The 20,510-nt window shown below is 36.8% G+C and overlaps 1 protein-coding gene across 10 annotated transcripts in view; it reads right to left on the bottom strand.

Annotated features, from left to right (window-relative positions):
- Positions 1–20,510, bottom strand: part of LOC121673315 (sentrin-specific protease 7-like) — a 44,926-nt gene that overhangs the window by 6,336 nt on the left and 18,080 nt on the right. For 9 of the 10 annotated variants that reach the window (XM_042046528.1, XM_042046536.1, XM_042046532.1 and 6 more), the window contains 16 exons: positions 17,964–18,079; positions 17,053–17,222; positions 15,732–16,083; positions 15,012–15,169; positions 13,925–14,071; positions 12,498–12,531; positions 11,539–11,706; positions 9,027–9,289; positions 7,890–8,023; positions 7,075–7,191; positions 5,443–5,562; positions 2,831–2,923; positions 1,820–2,016; positions 1,348–1,400; positions 994–1,031; positions 702–770 (listed from right to left, as the gene is read on the bottom strand). In XM_042046528.1, the coding sequence (XP_041902462.1) occupies positions 702–770; positions 994–1,031; positions 1,348–1,400; positions 1,820–2,016; positions 2,831–2,923; positions 5,443–5,562; positions 7,075–7,191; positions 7,890–8,023; positions 9,027–9,289; positions 11,539–11,706; positions 12,498–12,531; positions 13,925–14,071; positions 15,012–15,169; positions 15,732–16,083; positions 17,053–17,222; positions 17,964–18,079 (2,229 nt within the window). The remainder of the gene's footprint in view (positions 1–701; positions 771–993; positions 1,032–1,347; positions 1,401–1,819; positions 2,017–2,830; positions 2,924–5,442; positions 5,563–7,074; positions 7,192–7,889; positions 8,024–9,026; positions 9,290–11,538; positions 11,707–12,497; positions 12,532–13,924; positions 14,072–15,011; positions 15,170–15,731; positions 16,084–17,052; positions 17,223–17,963; positions 18,080–20,510) is intronic. The other variant, XM_042046531.1, reaches the window with a different exon arrangement.

The following is a 20,510-nucleotide window of genomic DNA, read 5'->3' as shown; positions in this document are numbered from 1 at the left end:
TTCAGTGAAATGAATACCACAGAGAAAGAAAAATTGCATTTAGCTTCAGATATTTAACAATTTTTTTAAAAGTTGTTGATAGATATTAAAGTCATTAGGAGTGTGTAAAAGTACTGAAAGTTTTTAGGACGTTCTTCCAATACTTATATACTTATCACATACAAAATTGAATATGTTTTTACGTTCACTTTTCAAAATAAATACCATTCCACTACAACTCTACTGACACATCAAGCTTTTAGACAGCTTCAGTCAAGTTTCTACATTTTTGCACATAAGAGCGGATTTAATGCTAATTCTGTAAGCACCATCAAAAAAATGAACATCAGCCCCTTAGAAAACTATCATTCAAATTTCAAAATACTCATTTAAAGTGTTTTTCTACCCTTAAAAATACCTTAAGTTACTAGACTGGATGGGATAAATCCTCTCCCCACAAAAACAATACCAGAAAAAACCGCTCTATTTTTCTTTTTTCTCCACTCTCCACTTTAGTGTTTTTGCATTATATGTGGGTTGCAGAACACAGATAGGCTTTTCATGGAAGCCTCTGCATTATAATTGCAATTTCATTAGTCATGACACTTCATGGATTTTCCTTTACCATTAGAAATATACACCTTTACAGAGAAAAGTATTTTGAATATGGAAATATGACCAGCAGCACCTACTGCTAAAAGGTAGAAACTGTAGTTACTTACTCTCTCAAAACCTGAGCTGTTTTTTGCACAGAACATGCTTTCAAGGAATCCAAGATGAGTATACAAGGCCTGTATACAACAAAAACAAAAACAAGTTATTGCAGTCTTTCATTACCAACACTAGTGAAGGAAGTATTTTGTTTGCATACAGCCCACCCAAGAGTACCAGTATCTTAAAAAAATGTGGTAAAAATAGACAAGTACCTACAGCTGTGGTTTTATGACAATAACTGAATTACTACAGAATTTCATAATTTAATGTTACAATATCAGGAAGAAAACAGAAACATACCTTTTACAAATCTGCTTTTTGGAATTACTTAGGGAGATCTGAGACAAAAGAAAAAATAAAAATAAATCTTAAAAAACAACAATTATAAACTCAAAGATCTTCATAAATTTAAAGGTAGTTAGAGAAGCTCTCATTTCAGAAATGTAGACTGATAAATTGATTTTAAACACAGGTGAAATCATAGCAGAGAAAATAGGAGGACAATCCTAATTCAAAATGCCTTGCACATGCTGCAGGCCATGCAGGCATCAATAACTACGGCAAAAAAAGATGATGCAAAATCACTTGGTCAAGTCTCGCAGCCTTCAGAAATTGAGTAACATGTTTTCTCTGTCAATACAAAAGGGCACTTACTTTAGAAATAGCTGAATATAGAACTGAAGCAGAAGCAGCAATTTCATTGCCATCTAGTACAAAAGAACAAATTTAAAAATGTTAAGAAAATAATTCCTAAGCGAAGTATTTTTATTTTCAACTTCATGATTATTAGTATTCAAGATATGAAAGTGAAGAAGTAATTTATAAACCAGTTTTTAACCTTCCCTTCTGAATGTTGAAATAGCAGTTACCAAAGGTCTTTCCTCCTGATAAAATTCTTATTGAAACCAAATAACTTTCCAATCATCACTGATTTTACATGTCTCTTCCAGTATTTTCCAAAATTCCAAACAACTTGCAGTCCTTGCTATGCATGATATTATAAGAACATACTAAATCAGTCTTGAAGTCTTAGAAATTATCTTTCACATAATTTCCCTCCTTCAAGGATTAAGATACTGTTAGAATTGTTCATGGCTTGACATAATTTTCTCCTAAGATTACGTACCTTTAGAAAATGAACTTCTGTTACCATCCATCTCTTCTTCATCCTTGAGGAACAGTGAACCAGTTCTAGTGTTCTCACTCTCTGGCTCAAGTGGAGACTGCTGAGGCCAGTGAGATAATGAATTCTGATGGGGACACTCCTCATACACAGCTTTTTCTAACCACGGAAAACAGATAACTGCAATGTACCAATGAGACCTGCCCAGCAGTGGGGAGAGGGAGAAAAACACATCAAAACTCTAACATTGAGTTCTGAAAAGGCTATGAAAAGCTTTTATAATATTAAGAGCTCATGGACAACTGTTCTGTGACACACAGCCATCGTTGCATATTCTTTCATGGCATCTCATACTAATCCTCTCACTCACTTTTTACTTTGCGTTGTGGCACAATAGCAAAAATAAGTATCAATTCCTTTAAAAACCCCAAGAAACCCACCACAGCAATTTATCAGTGTTTGAGCACCCATTCCACATTCCAACTAAAATCTAAAATAAAAAAAACACTAATATCTGTGATGGTGATCCCAGTTTTGAATATAGCTGAAGGTGTGGCACCTTTCCACAGCTGTTTTACATTACGTACCTTTCGGTGACTATTCAGTTTTACAGGAATTTCCATGTACAGGTCAGTTATTCAACCAGGCCAAGGCACAGATTGTGGAAGTTCTACTTTTATCTATTGATACTATGAGTTGCTGTGATTTCTTTATAGGAACATTACTGAAGTGCACAGGAATCATCATAACGACACACAAATTATTCTGAAAATTACCTAACAGCAATTTTCAGTAAAAGAAAAACCAAAGGTACAAAGTTGACAGATGACAACTGAATAACCATTTTATCTTTTGAACAGACTCCAAAATTACTCATTCCACATATGTTACTACTTCAAAATCTAATCTATCATGTGCAATGATCCACCCTTACAGGCATAAATTTTTACCACCTTAATGTTCAAATATTAGAATCTTTAAATATCAGAAAAGGTGTTGAAAACACAGACTTACTCCTCATTCACAGGCACAAAGATATAATCTTTATTGAAGATATTTATATGGCGAGTCCATGTTCTTACTCTTCTGTGTCTTCTCTGTGCCGCTCTGAAAAAAACAAGCGACAATTGTTTGGTTTTGTTCCTTTTAGTTATAAAAAGGCATACGGATTAGTACTCCTACATCTCCCCAGCGCTTCAATGGGTTTTTCATTTACTCTAGACAGATTAAAAATAAATCAGCACCATTGAGCCCAAGTAACTAATGAGCCATTTCTGAACTACCTTAAGCTCTTCTCAAAAAAAACCCACAATCATTCATAGATTTGAATGGATTTCTTGCAATTATTGTTTACTACACTAAATGCAAACCATCTAAACACTAATCAGTGTAAATACAAGTCTATAATAATTTAAAAACATCCATGAATTAAGCTTCACAATACCACTTTTGAAGACCTATCTGAACAACCTTATCTTTTGAAAGGAAAAAGCTAAATGCTTTGCACAGGGTCTTGTGCAAACATACGCCCTCCAGTCCTGAGATTTAAATGCTGGACCACGTTTCATTTACAGCTCTACAGACAAAGCATGAGGACACAATACTACGAGAACAAGAAAAATCTGAGAAGATATTTAAGTTTAGAGTTTCAGCTTAGTCTGCACAAGTTGAAATAGAAACCAACATTTCACAGAACTTTGGTCCAATATGATCTGAAAGCAAAATTCACTCTACTCAGCAGACATCCCTATTACCATCGTGATCCCATCCTCATCTCTGATTACGAAACAAAACTTCATTGTAGTAGGAACTGGAAAAAATGAGTGAGGAGTGGAAAACCAGGCGGGTATAGGACTCTGCATGGGCCACCACTAAGTGAAGACTTGCTGCAAACTTCCTCTGCTACATGACTGTAGAAGCACTGGGAACTTCAAAGGGGAAGGCCTGTTTACAATCTGGGAAAGCACCTAAAAAAGCAACTTTCTCAATCCAGTGCCCGAGCTGTGTGAACGAAGTAAAGCAAAGAGTCTTCAAGTAGCTACATCTGTTGAGATTAATTTCATTTACAACAGTACAGAGCCAGGTTTTTCACTAGCCATTTATCCAAAAAACCCCACTGAAACAAACAACCCAAACCATCTGTAGTCACCAGGTGAGTATCTAGGCCCAAACACAAAACTAGAATTTCCAAAACTATCTCCTAATCCAGAAAAGCTACAGTCCTTGAAACATGGTAAATTGAGGGTGTCATTCTTGTTCCTCAAGAAGATTATGGACAGTCCAGCCTTGTAAAAGGAATTGGATCAAAGCATAACAGCATTCTTATCACGAATAATTTTGTCTTCACTGCAGAACATTCCAAGTCAGAAGACAGTAAAATCAAGGAAGACGTTCTTTCGAACACAGTTACATGAATTTTCAAGACATCTTTGAAAATATTACAGAAAACTCATTTTTATTCCCTTCAACACAGCTCTTACCCAGCAGTGACTGTCACCTAAAAAGGATGGAAGACACACACCTCTCTGTGCAGGTGGCCTCATTTGCCAGTAGAATGAAAAATCTGGGGATTTCATGGATAACAGAAGAAAAAAAAAAATCGCTTCAGAGAGAAACAAAAAAGCCTTCAATAAGCTGAATGATGATGCTCATTGAGGATAAGCTTACTTCTCTCTGTAACAACCTGAAAGGTGTTAGTGAGGAGGGTGTTGGTCTCTTCTCCCACGTAACAAGCGACAGGACAAGAGGCAGTAGCCTCAAGTTGTGCCAGGGGAGGTTTAGATTGGCTATTACGAAAATTCCTTCACCAGAAGGTTTTCCAAGCACTGGGACAGGCCACCCATGGAAGTGTTTGAGTCACCAGGCCTGGGGATATCGTAAAGATGTGTAGATGTGGCACTTGGGGTCATGGTTTAGTGATGGACTTGGTAGTGCTGGGTAGTAATGGTTGGACTTGATGATCTTAGAGGTCTTTTCCAACCTAACAGATTCTGTGACTCTTTGAAAACAGAATGAATGTTGGTGGCTTTGCTCTCAAACATTGGTGTTGAGAAGAAACTGAAAGTGAGCTAAGAATGCTTCTACCCATTAGCCAGTTAGCAGGAAACACAATGTGATACAGGATTCCTGGGCTGCTAATGATGTCTTTTTGGGAAACTCTCCAATTCAGTGAGCACATGTGTTACAAACCAAATGCGTAAGCTTGGTGTACAACTAAATTTTCTTACTAAAACTTTGGTCAATAATTTATTACCAATATGTAAAATGAAATATGCAGTAAATACAAAAATATTATTGGTAGCATAACCTCTTAAAATTATGCATATCTTGCAAAACCGTGCATTTATGATAAAAATATCAAATAAATAATTGTCTGAAGTAAATAGCCAGGTAAAGTTGGAAAAAGGTGGTAACATCTTCATTCTTATTCAGTATGAATCACATTGATTTTAAGGAAAAACACCAGTATGTTTAAATTGTGAGTAACAACATTTAATCACTAACCCTTTGGAAAACACCAAAAACTATTTTACATGCTGATTAGTAGATGATCTCCAGAACTTCCAAGTGGCATCAATAGATAGATAGATAGTTTCTGGTCATAATGGCATCTAAAATGAACTTACGAAACTTTGACATCCCCCTCAGGGTTTTTTTCTGTCCTTGTCAGGCACTTGTAGAAGAAACTGCTAAAAATGTGCGTACGGTCAGCAACATGTTTTGGTGCCTTCTCCAATAATAGATACCTACCAAAGAAAAAACCAAGAAAATTATTAAATTCTTGTTCTAGAAAGTACCATTACTGCTAAAAAAAAAAGGCAGTTATTTTAATGACATCATATTTGGGTTATGCTTAGTATCAGTTGCTTTCACAGACACTAATCACGCCAAAATTTTCTCTCTATTTTAACTATTCACATGGGTGCACATCATCAGAGCATGTAACAGCCAAGCTGCTACTAAGAACGCAGTTATTTTTTGTCCCTGATTTGTTCTCCAGTATTCAAGCTTTTGAATCTATTTTGAAAGTTAGGTACCTACAATTACCCTTACAATTAAGAGAGACTTGAAAACTTAACCAAGTATAAACCTATGGAATGCTATACTTGTGCATAATCAAAAAGCATGGAACAGGTCAGTTAAACTGACCATTTCACTTTTACAGGTTATCCATGTGAGAGCTAAGTACTTATTATTTCACTGCTGATAATTTTATTATAAACATCAGCTTCAGTATTTATGCTGTCATTCTAGAAGGCCAAAGCACTCACAACTGCAGTTATCCTACACAACATGCCTCTAGCTTCACCTGATGACTTGGGTAACACAGTCACACATGATACAGCTTGCAACAGAATGAAAACTGAGAATGTGGGAAGTCTAACAAACTTTAAAAGCAGAAGGATTTCTACCACAACTGCATTAAATTCTTTTATTTAAATCTTCCTTCTCTGTTGAGAAGCTACAGCTCTTCAGGGGACCATGATGCATTATTTAGTTCTAGTTTAGAGCAAAATACAAGAGGCTTCGCTGGAAAAACCCATTGAAGCACTGTTACACGTTTCCTTTTCCAATCTTCTAGACAAGCCTTCCTATTGCTCACAGTGCCTGCATCCATCCAGATGCCAAATAAAATGCAATTCCTGCTGACAAGCTTCAAAAGAACTAGAATTCTTCTTATGTCTAAGTCAGCAGAGTGAAAACAAACCACAACTTTAGGGACTGGTGGCCACAAAGCCAGTTCTTGAAAAATTGCTTTCACAAGCAACTTTAGCAGGATGGCTTGGAGTAGCTAAGCCAAGCACAACCTCCTCAAGATGTATCAACTGTGCTCCTTTCTGCAGATCTCCATCAGAAGAATACCTGAAATTGCACAGAACAGCAGAGGATGCTCCACTTCAGGCAAACTTAGTAAATAAAATACTACTACAGATCCTCTACTTTTTTAACTGCCTACTTAACACTTTCTGTTCTGTAAGGTCACCAAGAAGCTTTTTTCCTCCAGTTATTCTGTCTAGATTTTATCACAGCCCTTTTAGAGGGACAAAACCAATGAAACTAAAACAAATGAAACCGCTAAAAAAACTTTTTAAAAACATGAAACTTTTAAAAGAGCCTTTAAGAAAAAGTCCAATGCATCCCATTGTTACTTCTAAAATTGTTGTACTGTATTTAGTGATTAACATTTCCAGTAACATTCAAGTCCACATCACACCCCAGAGAGTGTGAAGGGTACAAGAAGGGCTGAGATTACTTACTTAAGATAGAAATCAATGATGACATCATTGAGAAACTCTCCATATTCTAAGCACTCTAGGTCTTCTCTTGTGACTCCCAGTCCTCCTTTTGCAGGTGGGGGTGGATAAACAATTAAACTAGAAAACAGAAATCATGTCGTAACAGTGACAAACTGTTTTACATGACATTGTTCTGAGTATGGCTGTTTTATATGTAGAAGATTTTCTAGAAAACCTGTGAAAAGCTATAGTTCTCAAAACTTTACCATTTCCTCCTCCAACAGTTAGGTGTTAGACCCCAATGCACGTTGAAACTTTGATAAAAACTTTTGAAAAGCAGATTATTTTTTACCTTCATCTTGTTTTTCTATTTTTGATCAAAGTATTTGACAAATGGCTATATAAAATGTGCAGAAATACGAGACGACAAATGGTTATAAAAAGATTGAGTGTGACAGAACAGTAAAAGAAAACATTATCCAGATTTTATAAAAAAATCAGCTTAAGTTAGTAAGTTTTGCTAAAATAGACTTAAATGGATACTCACAGAACCCAAGAGATCCCCACCCTCCCCATTGATGCACCCATGATATGACCTTGTAGTCACAGATCAGATGTGCTCTAATTTCTGTGAGACTGTCATTCTATAACACATCCATTTTGTCTTTTAACAGGTAGCTACACTGATATTTGCTGATGTTTTAGATTTGAAGAGTGACTTTCATACAACACTTTCAAATCAACTAGAGAATGGCAGTTAAGTGAGGGCTTTTATTCCAGTAATTCATTTATTCAATTTCTTGTATCTTCCCTTTCTCTATATGAAATACACTTACTTCTTAACTGCTCCTGTTTCTCTTACTTCTTTCCATTCTTCATTCAGTGCAGAGGACAAAGATATAGAATAGCAACCACTATTCTGCTTATTTGCAAGGGCATAACTGGGCCTGATCACTTTTAGCTTTGACTCCTACCAGAGAAAAACACAAACAATAGTAAAAAGCATTATACAGCTTGATAGGGAAAACACAACACACAAAACCCATGCCTAAAGCCCACAGGAGTACCCTGCATCACTAAAGAGGATTCTTGCTGAAGATCCAAAGTAGAAACTTTGGTATTTGGGCAAACGTGTCATTGCTCAGACAACTAAAAAGTTATGGATCTTTAAAAAAATGATGACAGATCATGATCTCTCTCTAAAACTGTTCAAACATTATTTAGCCAAGTGTCTTAGAAATGGTTTTGGAGAAGAAACATGACCTGAAAGGCTGGAGACAAGTATCAGACTGTCTTACCAGGAGCTGTATATGCTTGGAAGCTTTGAAAATCTAGTCCTTTGCCTAAAAACAATACAGATTTGAGCTGGCTGGCTTCCTTTTAAAGTCCCCACTTTCATGGGCCTGATTGATCTGCTGTCTCTTGGCTTTTTACTGGTAGGAACAAAGATGCAATTTCTGAAGTGACAATGATGTGGGGTTGGGTTTAGACATTTACTCAAGAGATTAAACCAAGACAACACATTAACTTGTGCAGACTCATCTCCCCAGTAGTCTGAGGAATAATTCAGCATTCTCAAGCTGTGGAGACCCCACAAATACACGGTGGTGCAAGAGGAGTCCGGAGGGCCACCTACACAGCTCCTCCTCTGCTGCACTTCCAGCTCTATCCAAAAGATGGTGCCGTTGCTCATTACTTGATGAACTTCCTGCTTGCTGCCCTAGAGACACCACAAGGGCAGAACACTCCTGCGGTTCTAAGTTTACACAACCATGAATTTATCTAAAGCATTGATACTTGTCACTTACTGATGAGGTCTACAAACTATCCCTCTGTGGACATAATCTAGCTGACTGCAAATTTTTGACTGATAATTTTGAGGTATGAGTTAAGAAAGAAGGTTGACCTAAAATTTACTAGAATGTGTGAATGCTAACCAGTGGTGATGAATGAAGCAACAGCTACACACTAACCTGAATTACAGGCTCATAGGCATCTGAGGTATTCTCTTTTGGCATGTATTGTTTTAGTAGATCCTTATTGTAAGTTATGAAAGAGCTTTCTTCAGGAGAAAGATCCTTAAATAATGGTAATGCTTGTTTCAAAGACAAAAACTCAGCAAGATCTGGTGCTCTGTTCCTCTTGCTCACACCTGTAATCAATTCAGTCAGTCTGTCTTCTTCCCATTCTGTGAGTGGTTGAGATAGTTCAAAAAATACAAATTCACTGGATTTGGCTGGAAAAAGGAAAGAATGGATAATAGTAACTATCAGATTATGTGATAGAAACTTGTCTGAACACCCAAAAAGGAACTTAGAGAGACAGTGGCATGAAGGGAAGCCCAAACAATGCCTGGCCAGGTTCATCACTGGGGCCATCAGCCCACAAAAGTCCCACTTTCACAGACCCAGAGGAGCACAGCAAAATGGCAAGTAGGAACCCAAATTAAGGGCTGAGGAAGAGACACACAATCTGGGCCCTTCCCAGGGCTGTCCCAAGAGAGTCTCAGCCCAAGGGTCCAGACCCAAAACCCAGCAAGATGAGTCTTACTTGAGGTGTACAGCACACATGATGGGATGCAGGGGAAGAGTATTTTGGGATTACACAGGACTTAATAGAGGTTGTTTAAGGAAAAGACCTAAGGGCAGCAAAGAGAGGCATTCAGATAATTCAGGGAAGAAGTAGTGTGGGAAAAAGAGAGGGCTAAGGGCATAAGAAGGACCAGTCACATCTAAGTACTTTGCTGGTCAATGCACTTATCTGGCCATGCCATGAGCATGTACAAGCACAGCCTATCCTGTCTTCTTATTAAAGTCCTTTCTAACTCTCGCCACTGAGGAACTCCTCTGACCCCTCTCAGGCTGTCAGATCCATCATTATATATTTTCTTCTAATATTAACACATCAAGGCAGCAGAGCAGAATCATAGTAACCATTTCCACAATCTGCAAAACCATCATTGATTTTTTCAATGTCTCTAAAAACATGTCAAAACATTTACATTACTAGGTAAAATTAGAAGGTGTAGAACAGTCAAAGATAGAAATTTAATAAAAACTCCTAAAGGTTTCTCCAACGAGAATGTAACCAAGGCAAATAAACCTAAGATTAAAAGAGTCCTTGCATCTTCATACTCATTCCACTCGTTTCACTGGGAACTATGTCTACAGAAGGTACCAGTAACTTCAATAACTTGCATCAACTAAAGGTAGCTCTCTGCTAAAATTTCATTCAGTATTTTGCTTCAAACTACTTGTACTCCTTATGTAAAGGTACCATTACTTATAATTTTTCTTCATACAGGTGGAGACTGTACAGGGAATAGATACTATTAAACATCACACAGACAATGCTGACAATCACCTTTTTAGTAGATGCTACTTGCAACAATTTTGCTTATTTAAAAACCTTGTATGATTGTGCCACTCTGAATATATGAGCCAAAATTATGCTCTGTTTTACAGAGCTTCGTGCTAGAAAATCAAATACAGTGAGTCCATAATACCCTAAGACTAAATAGCCCATTTGGCCTTTAGTGGAAATTTTCTTCAATAATAACACAGTGGCCCACTGCAGTCTTGTCAAAGGTCAACTCAATCTTTACTTGCCAAGCATATACCATGCTCAAGAGTAAGGATATTTACAACATCCATATATGTTAAAGGGAAAGATGCTTTGTACACAAGTCTAGTTTCAGAAGGCCTTCTGACAGAGACTACAATTAAATTGTGTTTTGAGGGTTTTTCATCAAATAGCAGTGGTTTTGAATCACACCATATTAGGTTTCTTTCTTCCAAATATAAGTACAGTGAGGCATTTTAGAAATGCAAAAGTAACCAACTTATCTACACTGGTATAGCCCCACCTTGAGTATACGTGTGCAATTTTGGGCACCACAATATAAAAAAGACATTAAGCTATTAGAGAGCATCCAGAGGAGGACCACAAAGATGGTGAAGGGCCTTGAGGGGAAGTCATACAAGAAGCAGCTGAGGTCACTTGGCTTGTTTCATCTGGAGAAGAGGAAACTGAGGGGAGAACTCATTGCAGTCTACAACTTCCTCATGAGGGGAAGCAGAGGGGCAGGCATTGGTCTTTCCTCTGTCATGACCAGTGGCAGGACCTGAGGGAATGGCCTGAAGCTGAGCCAGGGGAGATTTAGGTTGGATATTAGGAAAAGGTTCTTCCCCCAGAGGGTGGTTGGGCACTGGAACAGGCTCCCCAGGAAGTGGTCACAGCACCAAGCCTGGAAGAGTTCAAGGAGCATTTGGACAATGCTGTCAGGCATATGGTGTGATTCTTGGGGGTGGTGCTGTGCAGGGCTGGGAGTTGGACTTGATGATCCTTCGAACTCAGCTTATTTTCTGATTCTGTGATCTTTAAAATGCTATAGGCTTTCCTCTGCACTCAAAAAACACAGCCATAAAACAACCACTTTACTGACATGCCATATATTAGATCTTTTCATTGCACTCAATTACTCACATGGCTTGCTGATAACTAATTTTCCCAACTGGGTTTCAATCTTTTCTACATAATCCTCAGACAACCAAAGAAAAATAATCGTTGAAGAACAGCCACCATCAGTTTTCCACCAGCCAAATCTTCTCAGATCTAGGGTATTCACTGTCAGCTGAATGTTCTTAAGCGACACTATAGAAAACAGAATTCAAAAGAACCATACTCTTAACAGCCATAGATAAAGTCATACATGTTACAGTAATTACATGCTGAGAGGTATGACAGAGTGTGTTAACATAGTACTTATAGATTTTATTCCTTGCATTGCATAAAATACTGAGAATTCAATATTAAAGTCAGTTACATCAAACTGTGTAAAACAAAGTCACCAAATTGTAACACAAAAATCTAAACACCTGCATGCAGGATTCCTCCTGAAAAAAGCTGGGTTTTTTCCTCAAAATAACCACAGTTAGTACCTACAAATATGGAAAAAAGAATACTACAAATCATTAATTCCTATTTGCTTTCAGTCAACTCAACTCAGAACTGCTCAAACCCTTTCCTACCACACATCATCTTTGGGAATCAACTGAATGCAAATCTATAGTTATATTCCTCTTAGCTTTAGTCTACTCATACATTTTTGTAAACCTAAGGATCTAAAACCCTAATCTGAAAAGCTGAATATTTCACCTCAAAAACATGCATAGTCATATCTACTACAGTTCAACACCATGGGAGGCAAGCCATTAAAATGACAATTCATGTTAAAAGTACAAGAAGCTGCTAAGTTATTAATGCTTACACTATAGACACTAGAACTTTTATTTATTGAAAAACATAAATAATTAAAAACTATCTAATGTCTTTGTGAAAGTAAGATTATAAATTATTCATAACAGAAATACATACTTAGCATTCTAATGCCATACTTCACAGATACAGTTAAGAGAAGGCTAAAGAAAAGAAAATTCTCTTACCCTGAAATGGGATCACAATATTCTTCATTGTAAACTGAAATAAGATTAAAAAATATATACATTAGTTTGCATTTTACAAATTGAGTAAAACAATATATGGATTTTTAAATATCTGCACATCTTTCCTTATAGTGAAATAAACTGAAAATAATATAGTAGAATCATTCAGGTTGGAGAACACCATTAAGCTGAAGTCAAATATGCTTAGCTTGAGACTTCATATTGCCTATTTCACCTAAAACAACATTCCTAAAGACATTGCAGAACCTAAAGGACAGCAAGTAACTTTCAGAGATGCAATGTACTGAGAAATAAGCACAAAGCTGCAGAACTGCCTACAGGCTCCTTAAAAAGGAGAGAAAAGATGAGCACTCAGGACAGAAGGAGCTAAAGCAACCTCTGAGAAGCCATCAGATGCACTGCATGAAGTCAGGACATGATAGAAATGGTTCAACACTGGGATGCTACTTTACATCAACCTTTGAATTAAAAGTCTTTCAAGATTCCACTTGCACTGCTGCTATGTTAAAGAGATTTTGCTAAACAAAGAGAGCTTTATTGTCACTTTGACAAAAGGTTATATACATTAACACAGGAGGTTTCCCCTGTGTTACCACTAAGGAAAATTTCTACTTTACACCTAAGAGCATTGATCCTAAAATTATTTCAACTCATCTTTCAAATTATTTTTGCCTATTAATTTAGGAAATTTCCATGAAATGTTCTTGGAACTGCTGTTTTGTGAGAAGCTGAAATTGTTATTACAATCCAAGACTTCAAAATGTCTTGCTGAAGGCAAAAGAAGATAGGTTCAAACATTTCTTTTTCAGTTGCAATATATAGAGAATGAACCTGGTCAAAAACCTGTTGAAACTCCTGGGAGCTGGTGCTCCATTTAAAGCACATCTTCACTTATGTTTCTACACCCTGTGAGTAGCACATTGTCTATACACTAATGCTTTTAGTATTGTTTTTATGCTCTTTGAAGCCACAAAGTAAGCAATTTTCTGTTTAAAGGCAAGAGCATGGTATATATCTTAACTCTGGTCATTATGGACTACTTTATTAGAACATGGTTACTATTTCTGAGAAAAGTAATTAGTCTTTAAGTGAAATTAATTGGCCACTAACATGGCCATTTTTTTCTGTTAGAATTCAATAAAAACTTTCTCAGTATGACTTGTGTTACAGTACAGCATTTATGCAGAACCTTTACACAAGAAAACTGAGGCCACAGCAAATCACAGTTAGCTTTTCTACTGACAGCAATCCAAATGTACAAGGCAATAGACCACACACTCCATTGTTTAGCCAAAGGAATTCAATGCAACAATAATAAAAACTCTGTGCTTCCACACTAAGTACCACTGACTTTGTTTAACTAGAATTTTTAAATATTCACAAAATATCATAATAGAACAACTTACCCTAGCAGGACCTGTTGATAAACACTTAAATTTCCCAATGTGTAGTCTATCAAATTCAACATCCAGTGCCAGGTTCATCTGCTTTCTAGGTGTGCTTCCCGAAGGCAAGCTGAGAGGACATTTATCTTCAACTGACTCTGTTAAAAACTGGAAAAAAAGTGTATTTGCTACAGGACTAGTTAGATACACCCCTCCTGTAACCTCAGGAATATTTTTCTTCATGCTTGTAAGAACTGACTCCCAAAGCCAGCTTCCACATAAAGAATGCATATGGAAAAGCTCTAAGTGTTATTACATCCATTACTGACAATTTCTTTAAGGGTCTAACAGTACCTTGCTACACCTCCATTACCAAGACATGATCTGTGCTCTTGACTTGGTTCTAAATTAGTAAAAACTCAAACAACAGAGCAATGAAATAATACCCTTCTTTTCATATCAAAGCTTCAGGATCCAATTCAATGCTTATGATTGAATTAATTCACCTATGAGAAGAGGCAGCAATGGCTCTTCTGACTTGTTTCAGGATTACAGAGATAACCCAGATCCAGGTCAAAGCAAGCAGCCAAAATCTAATCAAATCCAAAATGGGGCAACAACCTTTATGGCTACTTTTAGATTCAAGTTCTATAGCTAGCCAGACAGGAAAGGGAGCTTTACCCTATCTCTGTCTGCAGTCAACAAAGATCCTTGAACGTCTATATGCACTGAATTACAACAGAGGATTGGATGACAAAAAAACCTATGATCAACGTAAAACATGGTGTGAAAACAAATTTTTCCACAGATGTATCTTCATCATGTCTGTTTCTAGCTCACATTACTATTTGATCCTTCCTGTTTTCTGATATTAAACACTTCCAAAAGTTTATTTTTAAAATAGGAAATACACTGTGTGTTGCAAAAACACCCAAGCTTCACAACCACAGATATTCTCTGAAGACGTCCAGAATTCTATCTCTGAAACAAATTACTGCAACTTCTGCTTGTGGCTGGGACCATAATAAACAATCATTTTCTATAACACACATTACAGAAGTAAATTAAAGGCTTGGCATAACAATACATAGGCCAAAAACTGGAGTACCTGCTCTGTGTGACTTTTCATCTTGTCTTCTAATTGCTTGCCTGAGAAACAGAAGTCAGACTGCTGGCCTGTTTCTTTATTTTCAGTGATATTATCCTGCATCAGCTCTGTGCATTGTGGTTCAGGAGGTCCATCTTCATCATCACTGGAAAGGACAACTAAAAAGGAAAAAACAAGGAGACATATACTACAAATTAAAGACAGGAGAGTATTTCATTCCCTGTGGATTTCAGACAAGTAAAGAATTCTCTCTTGCAGTATGTGATATTAAAGTACACTGCTCAAAACAGCCAAGATCTGCGTCCATGGAATTGTATGCAACAAGCACTGCTTTGCATCTTTATGAACCCCTTTTATCCCAGATCCTCAAAATTATTTGGCTACTAAATGAAACAGGACACAGCACAGCTGCTTCAAAGAAGAGAATAATTTTTCTCAGTTTTAGCATCATTAAAAAGTAAAAGCTCAGTTTTTCCATAGCCACAAAATCAGCTGAAAAAAGAGGATTGAAATTTGAGAATCTTGCTGTCTATCCTGTTTCCCAGGTACAAGACCCTGACAGCAGCCACTGTTCTCTAACCTGTACAATGCATTAGAAGCAACATGATGCCAGTCTTCAATCTTTTGTTGCATTTGTCTGAACTAGCCAGTTACACTCGAGTTCTCCTAGTGCCTAAGTGTACCACCAGTAATTGTCATCAGCACAGACATAGTACATACTTGGGTCAATGGAAACAAGTTGCTGATTACCCCTGCAGATTCTGTTCCGCAGCTTGCTCAGGTACTCAGATTTGTCCATCTTTAATTTCCTGATCGTACTAATTTGTGCTGAAATCACATCCTCACTGGTGGCAGAAAGCTGCTTCTTTGACGAATTTCTCAGAGGAGACTCAGAGCCAGATTCCTCTGTGCAGCTGTGAGCAGCCCTTAAGTGGTTGTGGGTGGAAGTATCTTTAGAGTCTCTCTCTGCTGGACAATCTGGCACCAGAATAGTATTAGATCTGTGATCTTGTCCATCCTCACAGGGTATTCTGCTGCCAGGAGACTGAGTTGAACCCAAACTTTGTTCTTCCTAGAAACAGGAATCAGAGACAGGATATAAGTTTATTTCTTGACATTTCCAGATGGTTCAGATCAGTGATCACTGATATCTAGGTGCGTGCTAGAAAAAATAATTATAGCTTAACACAGTGACATTTAATGCTCAATTCAGGATAGTTTCTCCCTCCTCATATTCCAAACATTATTATTACATAAAGGCACGAGGGACAACCTTTAAAAGGCTAGAATGACCCCCATTCAAATTGAATAAGGAACTATTTCTGATTTTTAGCAGCTCTGTCAGTGTCAGACATGGAGAGACCAGTAATCAGTGTTCTCTTCTTTACTTTACAGAAGTGTGGCTTGGTCAGCTAAGTTTAGCAGGTTCAGTAACTGCCTGTCTCTGTAGGGTTTAAATCAGAAGGTTACAGAGATGCCTTTACTGTATTCAAATGCTTGAATATAAATCACACTTTGTACTTGACTGATTCCCTTAGTCTTTTATGTGTTGGGGTTTTTTTCAAATACTAATGATGGATAAGAAGAAAACTTTAGGGAAAAGTACAATAGACTAAGGAGGAATGAAAAAGATGACATCTGTAAGATTTCAATAATCTCAGGTATACTTTGCAGTTTTGCTATTAAAGTCCCTAATTCTAGAACATCTGTGAAAGAAGCTTCACTTACGTAGCTAAATGCCTTATTTTCAAAATTGTTTTAATCCATGCTCCTGTCTGAAGGAAACACTGTCATTCATCTTTCACAACCTTTCTGCTACAATAAGCATATCGTGATGATGGAGACAGAAGCATATTTGCTCACTTTTTGTGGTGCATCACTGAACTACTCTCCCTCAACAGGCAATACCTGCTAATATACCTGTAAAATAAACCCTGTTTATTAGCATAATCCTTTTATTTGGGATGTTCCTACTGCTGCTACTGAAGTGTGTGTGAAGGTGTGCACACAAACACATACTTTAAAATTAAGTGCAACTTACAGAGAGTACAAGTGACTTTTCTGGAATGTGTGCATTACAATCATCAGAAATATGGCCACTATATCTTCTTTTCCTTTTCTCAGAATCAAAAGAGCCTGATTCCTTCTGACTCAGAGTAGTGCTATTCATGTGTCTGCTCCTCTTCTCCAGTTCACCACAGTGCTTGTTTTCTGTGTAAAGAAAAAAAAAAAAGTAATGTATTGTCCTTAAAAACCTATACATTTCTTCATATCATTTATGTCTTATATAAAATGCATGGAAGCAAGTATCCTCCACAGTAAGTTCTTTCCTTTTCTAATTGTATGTGGCTGCCAAAACATATTCCCTAAAATTACTATTATTTTTGCATAATTAGTTAAGGGTATAACCAAATTCATAGCTCCCTTCCAAGCAAGAATTAGCACTTTATACTCCACAGTCTTTCTTCAATCTTCTGCCAAATGCAATATTCTCAATTTCCTGTTCTAATCTGCAAATATTAGTAACCAGTATAAAAAGACAGCACATTATGCCTGAAGACTGAGCATAGGGGTCATAATTCTTCAGCAGTGAAATCAAATATTGTCTAGCATGAACATTTTAGCAGGGTTCACAAACCATTTGAGGATTCTTAACAGATTACATCCTTTATTATAAGACTTTTTAGAAAAATCAAGATTGTAACAGTGCAGTGAGGCTGCACTCAGTTTCATTTTTCTTCCACAGATTTGGTTCACCATAGCTTTATCCCTGTTTAAAACCAGGCATTTGATATATTATTACTGTACCTGTAAAAAACTGCATTTTGAAGAAACACATACGCTGTGAGCAACAACCTAATTTATTTCTGTGCTCTTCTCATAATAGTAGAGTATAAAAGGAAAATGTCCCAACACTCTCCAAAAACTGCCAGATGACTGCTCACTACAAACCTTTCCTCTGCAGTTCTCGTCTTCTAAAAGTGACAGCATTAGTTTTTTCTGGTTCCTTAGAAGTCTTGGTCAATTTACACAGTTCATCATCTGTCTTTCTCAGGCAACGTTCAGACCTGTAAATAATATTAACTATGACTTATCTTTAATTTTGTAAAAATACTGAATAAAAATCCCAACAGAAACAAGAGTCGGTCAGACTACAAACTTCTGCCTCTCCCATAAACATGTGGACCTTGGCAAATGAAACACAAATTAATTCAGTCCAGTTGTGGAACTACACAGAGACTCCAATATAATTAATTAAACAGACACTTCTAAAAAGCACAGTATGAGAATCTGACATGCTTGAGATCAGACACTGAAACATTATTTTGCTGTAAAAAAGCAACAAAAACACATTAAAAAAAAAAAGAACAGTCAGTTAACTATCCTTGCCTTTGTAATGAATATGGTGGGAATGTAGTATATTTTTAATTTAGATTCAGAACTGCTAGTAGAATCCATTGAGTAAGATCCTGCAATGCGAAATTATTTGAAATAGAAATTCCTGCTCAAAAGGGCCTGAAACAGTAACTTTAAAGGAGGTGGAGAGGGATGGGACATAGAAAGAAAGAAAGAAAAAAAGAAACAGAAAAGGATTACAGTACTTAATCCAAATAGATTTTGTGTTCATAGATTTATAATGTGGTTAACTCAGAATGTTTCAGTCTCAAATTTTCAAAGAGCTAAGTGATCATCACAGTGTCTGACATCACTGACAGCCAAGCTTCAACTCATAAAAGTCATCACCCGCCACATCAAAAAAACATTCTTGACATCTCTAACTAGACCAAAACTGTTGGACACTTTCTGAACAGATGCCTGATCTTTAGTGATGTATCTGTAGATTGCAGTATCAGTGCTCTTTGGGAATTCTGTAAAGACAAAGATTTCCAGAGGGCTCTGATACTACAGTGATGAATGCTGTGAAAAAATTACTGATTATCTTTCCATTCACAAAGAATAATGAATTTTACCACATATAGTAGTAGTTTTCAGTAAGTGCTATTGCTAATTCTGTATATGGAACAAGAGTCTTTCATACACTGGGCAGCTGACTACAGAAAACTTTATTTTGGAACCCACACCTCTCTCAACTTTCGGGCATTCTAACAATAGAAAGCACCTGAATAAGGTTGTTTCAGCCAATAGATTTTCCTAAACATATTTGCTTTGTACATAAATTCTGCACATTTTATTTTCAATTCATTCCAGCTTTGCTGATAATTCAGTTTTAAATGCACCCATTAACCAATATATGCATCACCTATGAAGGTATAGCAATGTATTTTGTAAAGTGTTCTTAACAACCGTGAGAAACAAGTACTTTAAAGACTTTAAAACCCACCTCAAATTCATTAGTTATACCGACAGGCCAGTGCTCAGTTAAATAAATGCATTTCACACTGGGTTGCAGAAAAGCAACAAAAATCCACCAGTTCTGTAATACCAAGAGCAAGAATGGAGAGGGAGCTGGCAGTAAGATCTAGCTGGTAGAGATAAGTTGACTTATTACCACCCTGTTCTGAGGACACACAATTCTGACTTGATCTGAAATTTGCACAGTACAAAAGTAGCACAATTTTCAGCAATACAAAGCATGCATTCTAGCTACTCTGATGGTACAAAAGACTCTCTGTATGACCATGTGCATATAGATGCATAACACTTACAAGGGGGGAGCTTTTATTAGTCTCCTCCAAAGAAGAGACCCCAAAAAAATCAGTGCCAAGTGTGTGTAATGCAGTGACTTTACTTACAGTGAGGTGACCAGGATCAAGCCATGACTTTGTTGAAATCATTCCTAAATTCTCCATTTCCCAGTTGGTATCTATTACAAATTGCACTAAAGTGCTGGTCACTAGGGAAGGGTGAAAAATCATCCTAATGTTGGTTCCTGATAACATGCCTTTTACACAATGCGTTAGAAAACCATGTAACAGGAACAGAATATTAATCACTCAAACAATGAACCACTCCAAATCTAAAGCAAGTTGAGTTCACAACTACTAAAAAAAATTACTAGCTCAAACCATTCTTGTGCTTAATATATGATACTGTGCTCCAGATATGAGCTGGAAACAATACACAAGATGCACCCTCAGATTTAGAGAGCTAAATACAAGAAATCATGCTTTCCTCTCTATAAATCCACTACCCCCATCATCCAAAACTTTACAAAGTGAAAAAATCAGATACTAGAAAATCGATCTTAAAGATTTTGCAATAAAACAAAAACAAAACCAAAAAAACACCAAAACCCCTAAACTCACAACAATCCAAACAAACACCCCAAACTTTAGTATGCCTTAAGTTACAGAAAACAATTAGCAACATATATGATGCTTTAAAATGAGACAGCCTATTAAACTGTTCTCTCTAAATATCTCATTTAAATTGCAACTTTGTCAGGTTAATTTAAGCAGCAATGGGTAACCCAATAGGAAAAAAAAAAAAAAAAAAGGAATTGCTATTAATTTCAGTTCTCTAAGCTGCTGATGTATC

Source organism: Corvus kubaryi, unplaced genomic scaffold, assembly GCF_017639235.1.
Source record: "Corvus kubaryi isolate FWS band 111438036 unplaced genomic scaffold, C.kubaryi_AGA036_p1.0 65355, whole genome shotgun sequence".
Classification (NCBI taxonomy): Eukaryota; Metazoa; Chordata; class Aves; order Passeriformes; family Corvidae; genus Corvus; species Corvus kubaryi.
The sequence above is the reverse complement of the archived record's forward strand: the minus strand, read 5'-3'. Positions and strand labels throughout refer to the sequence as shown.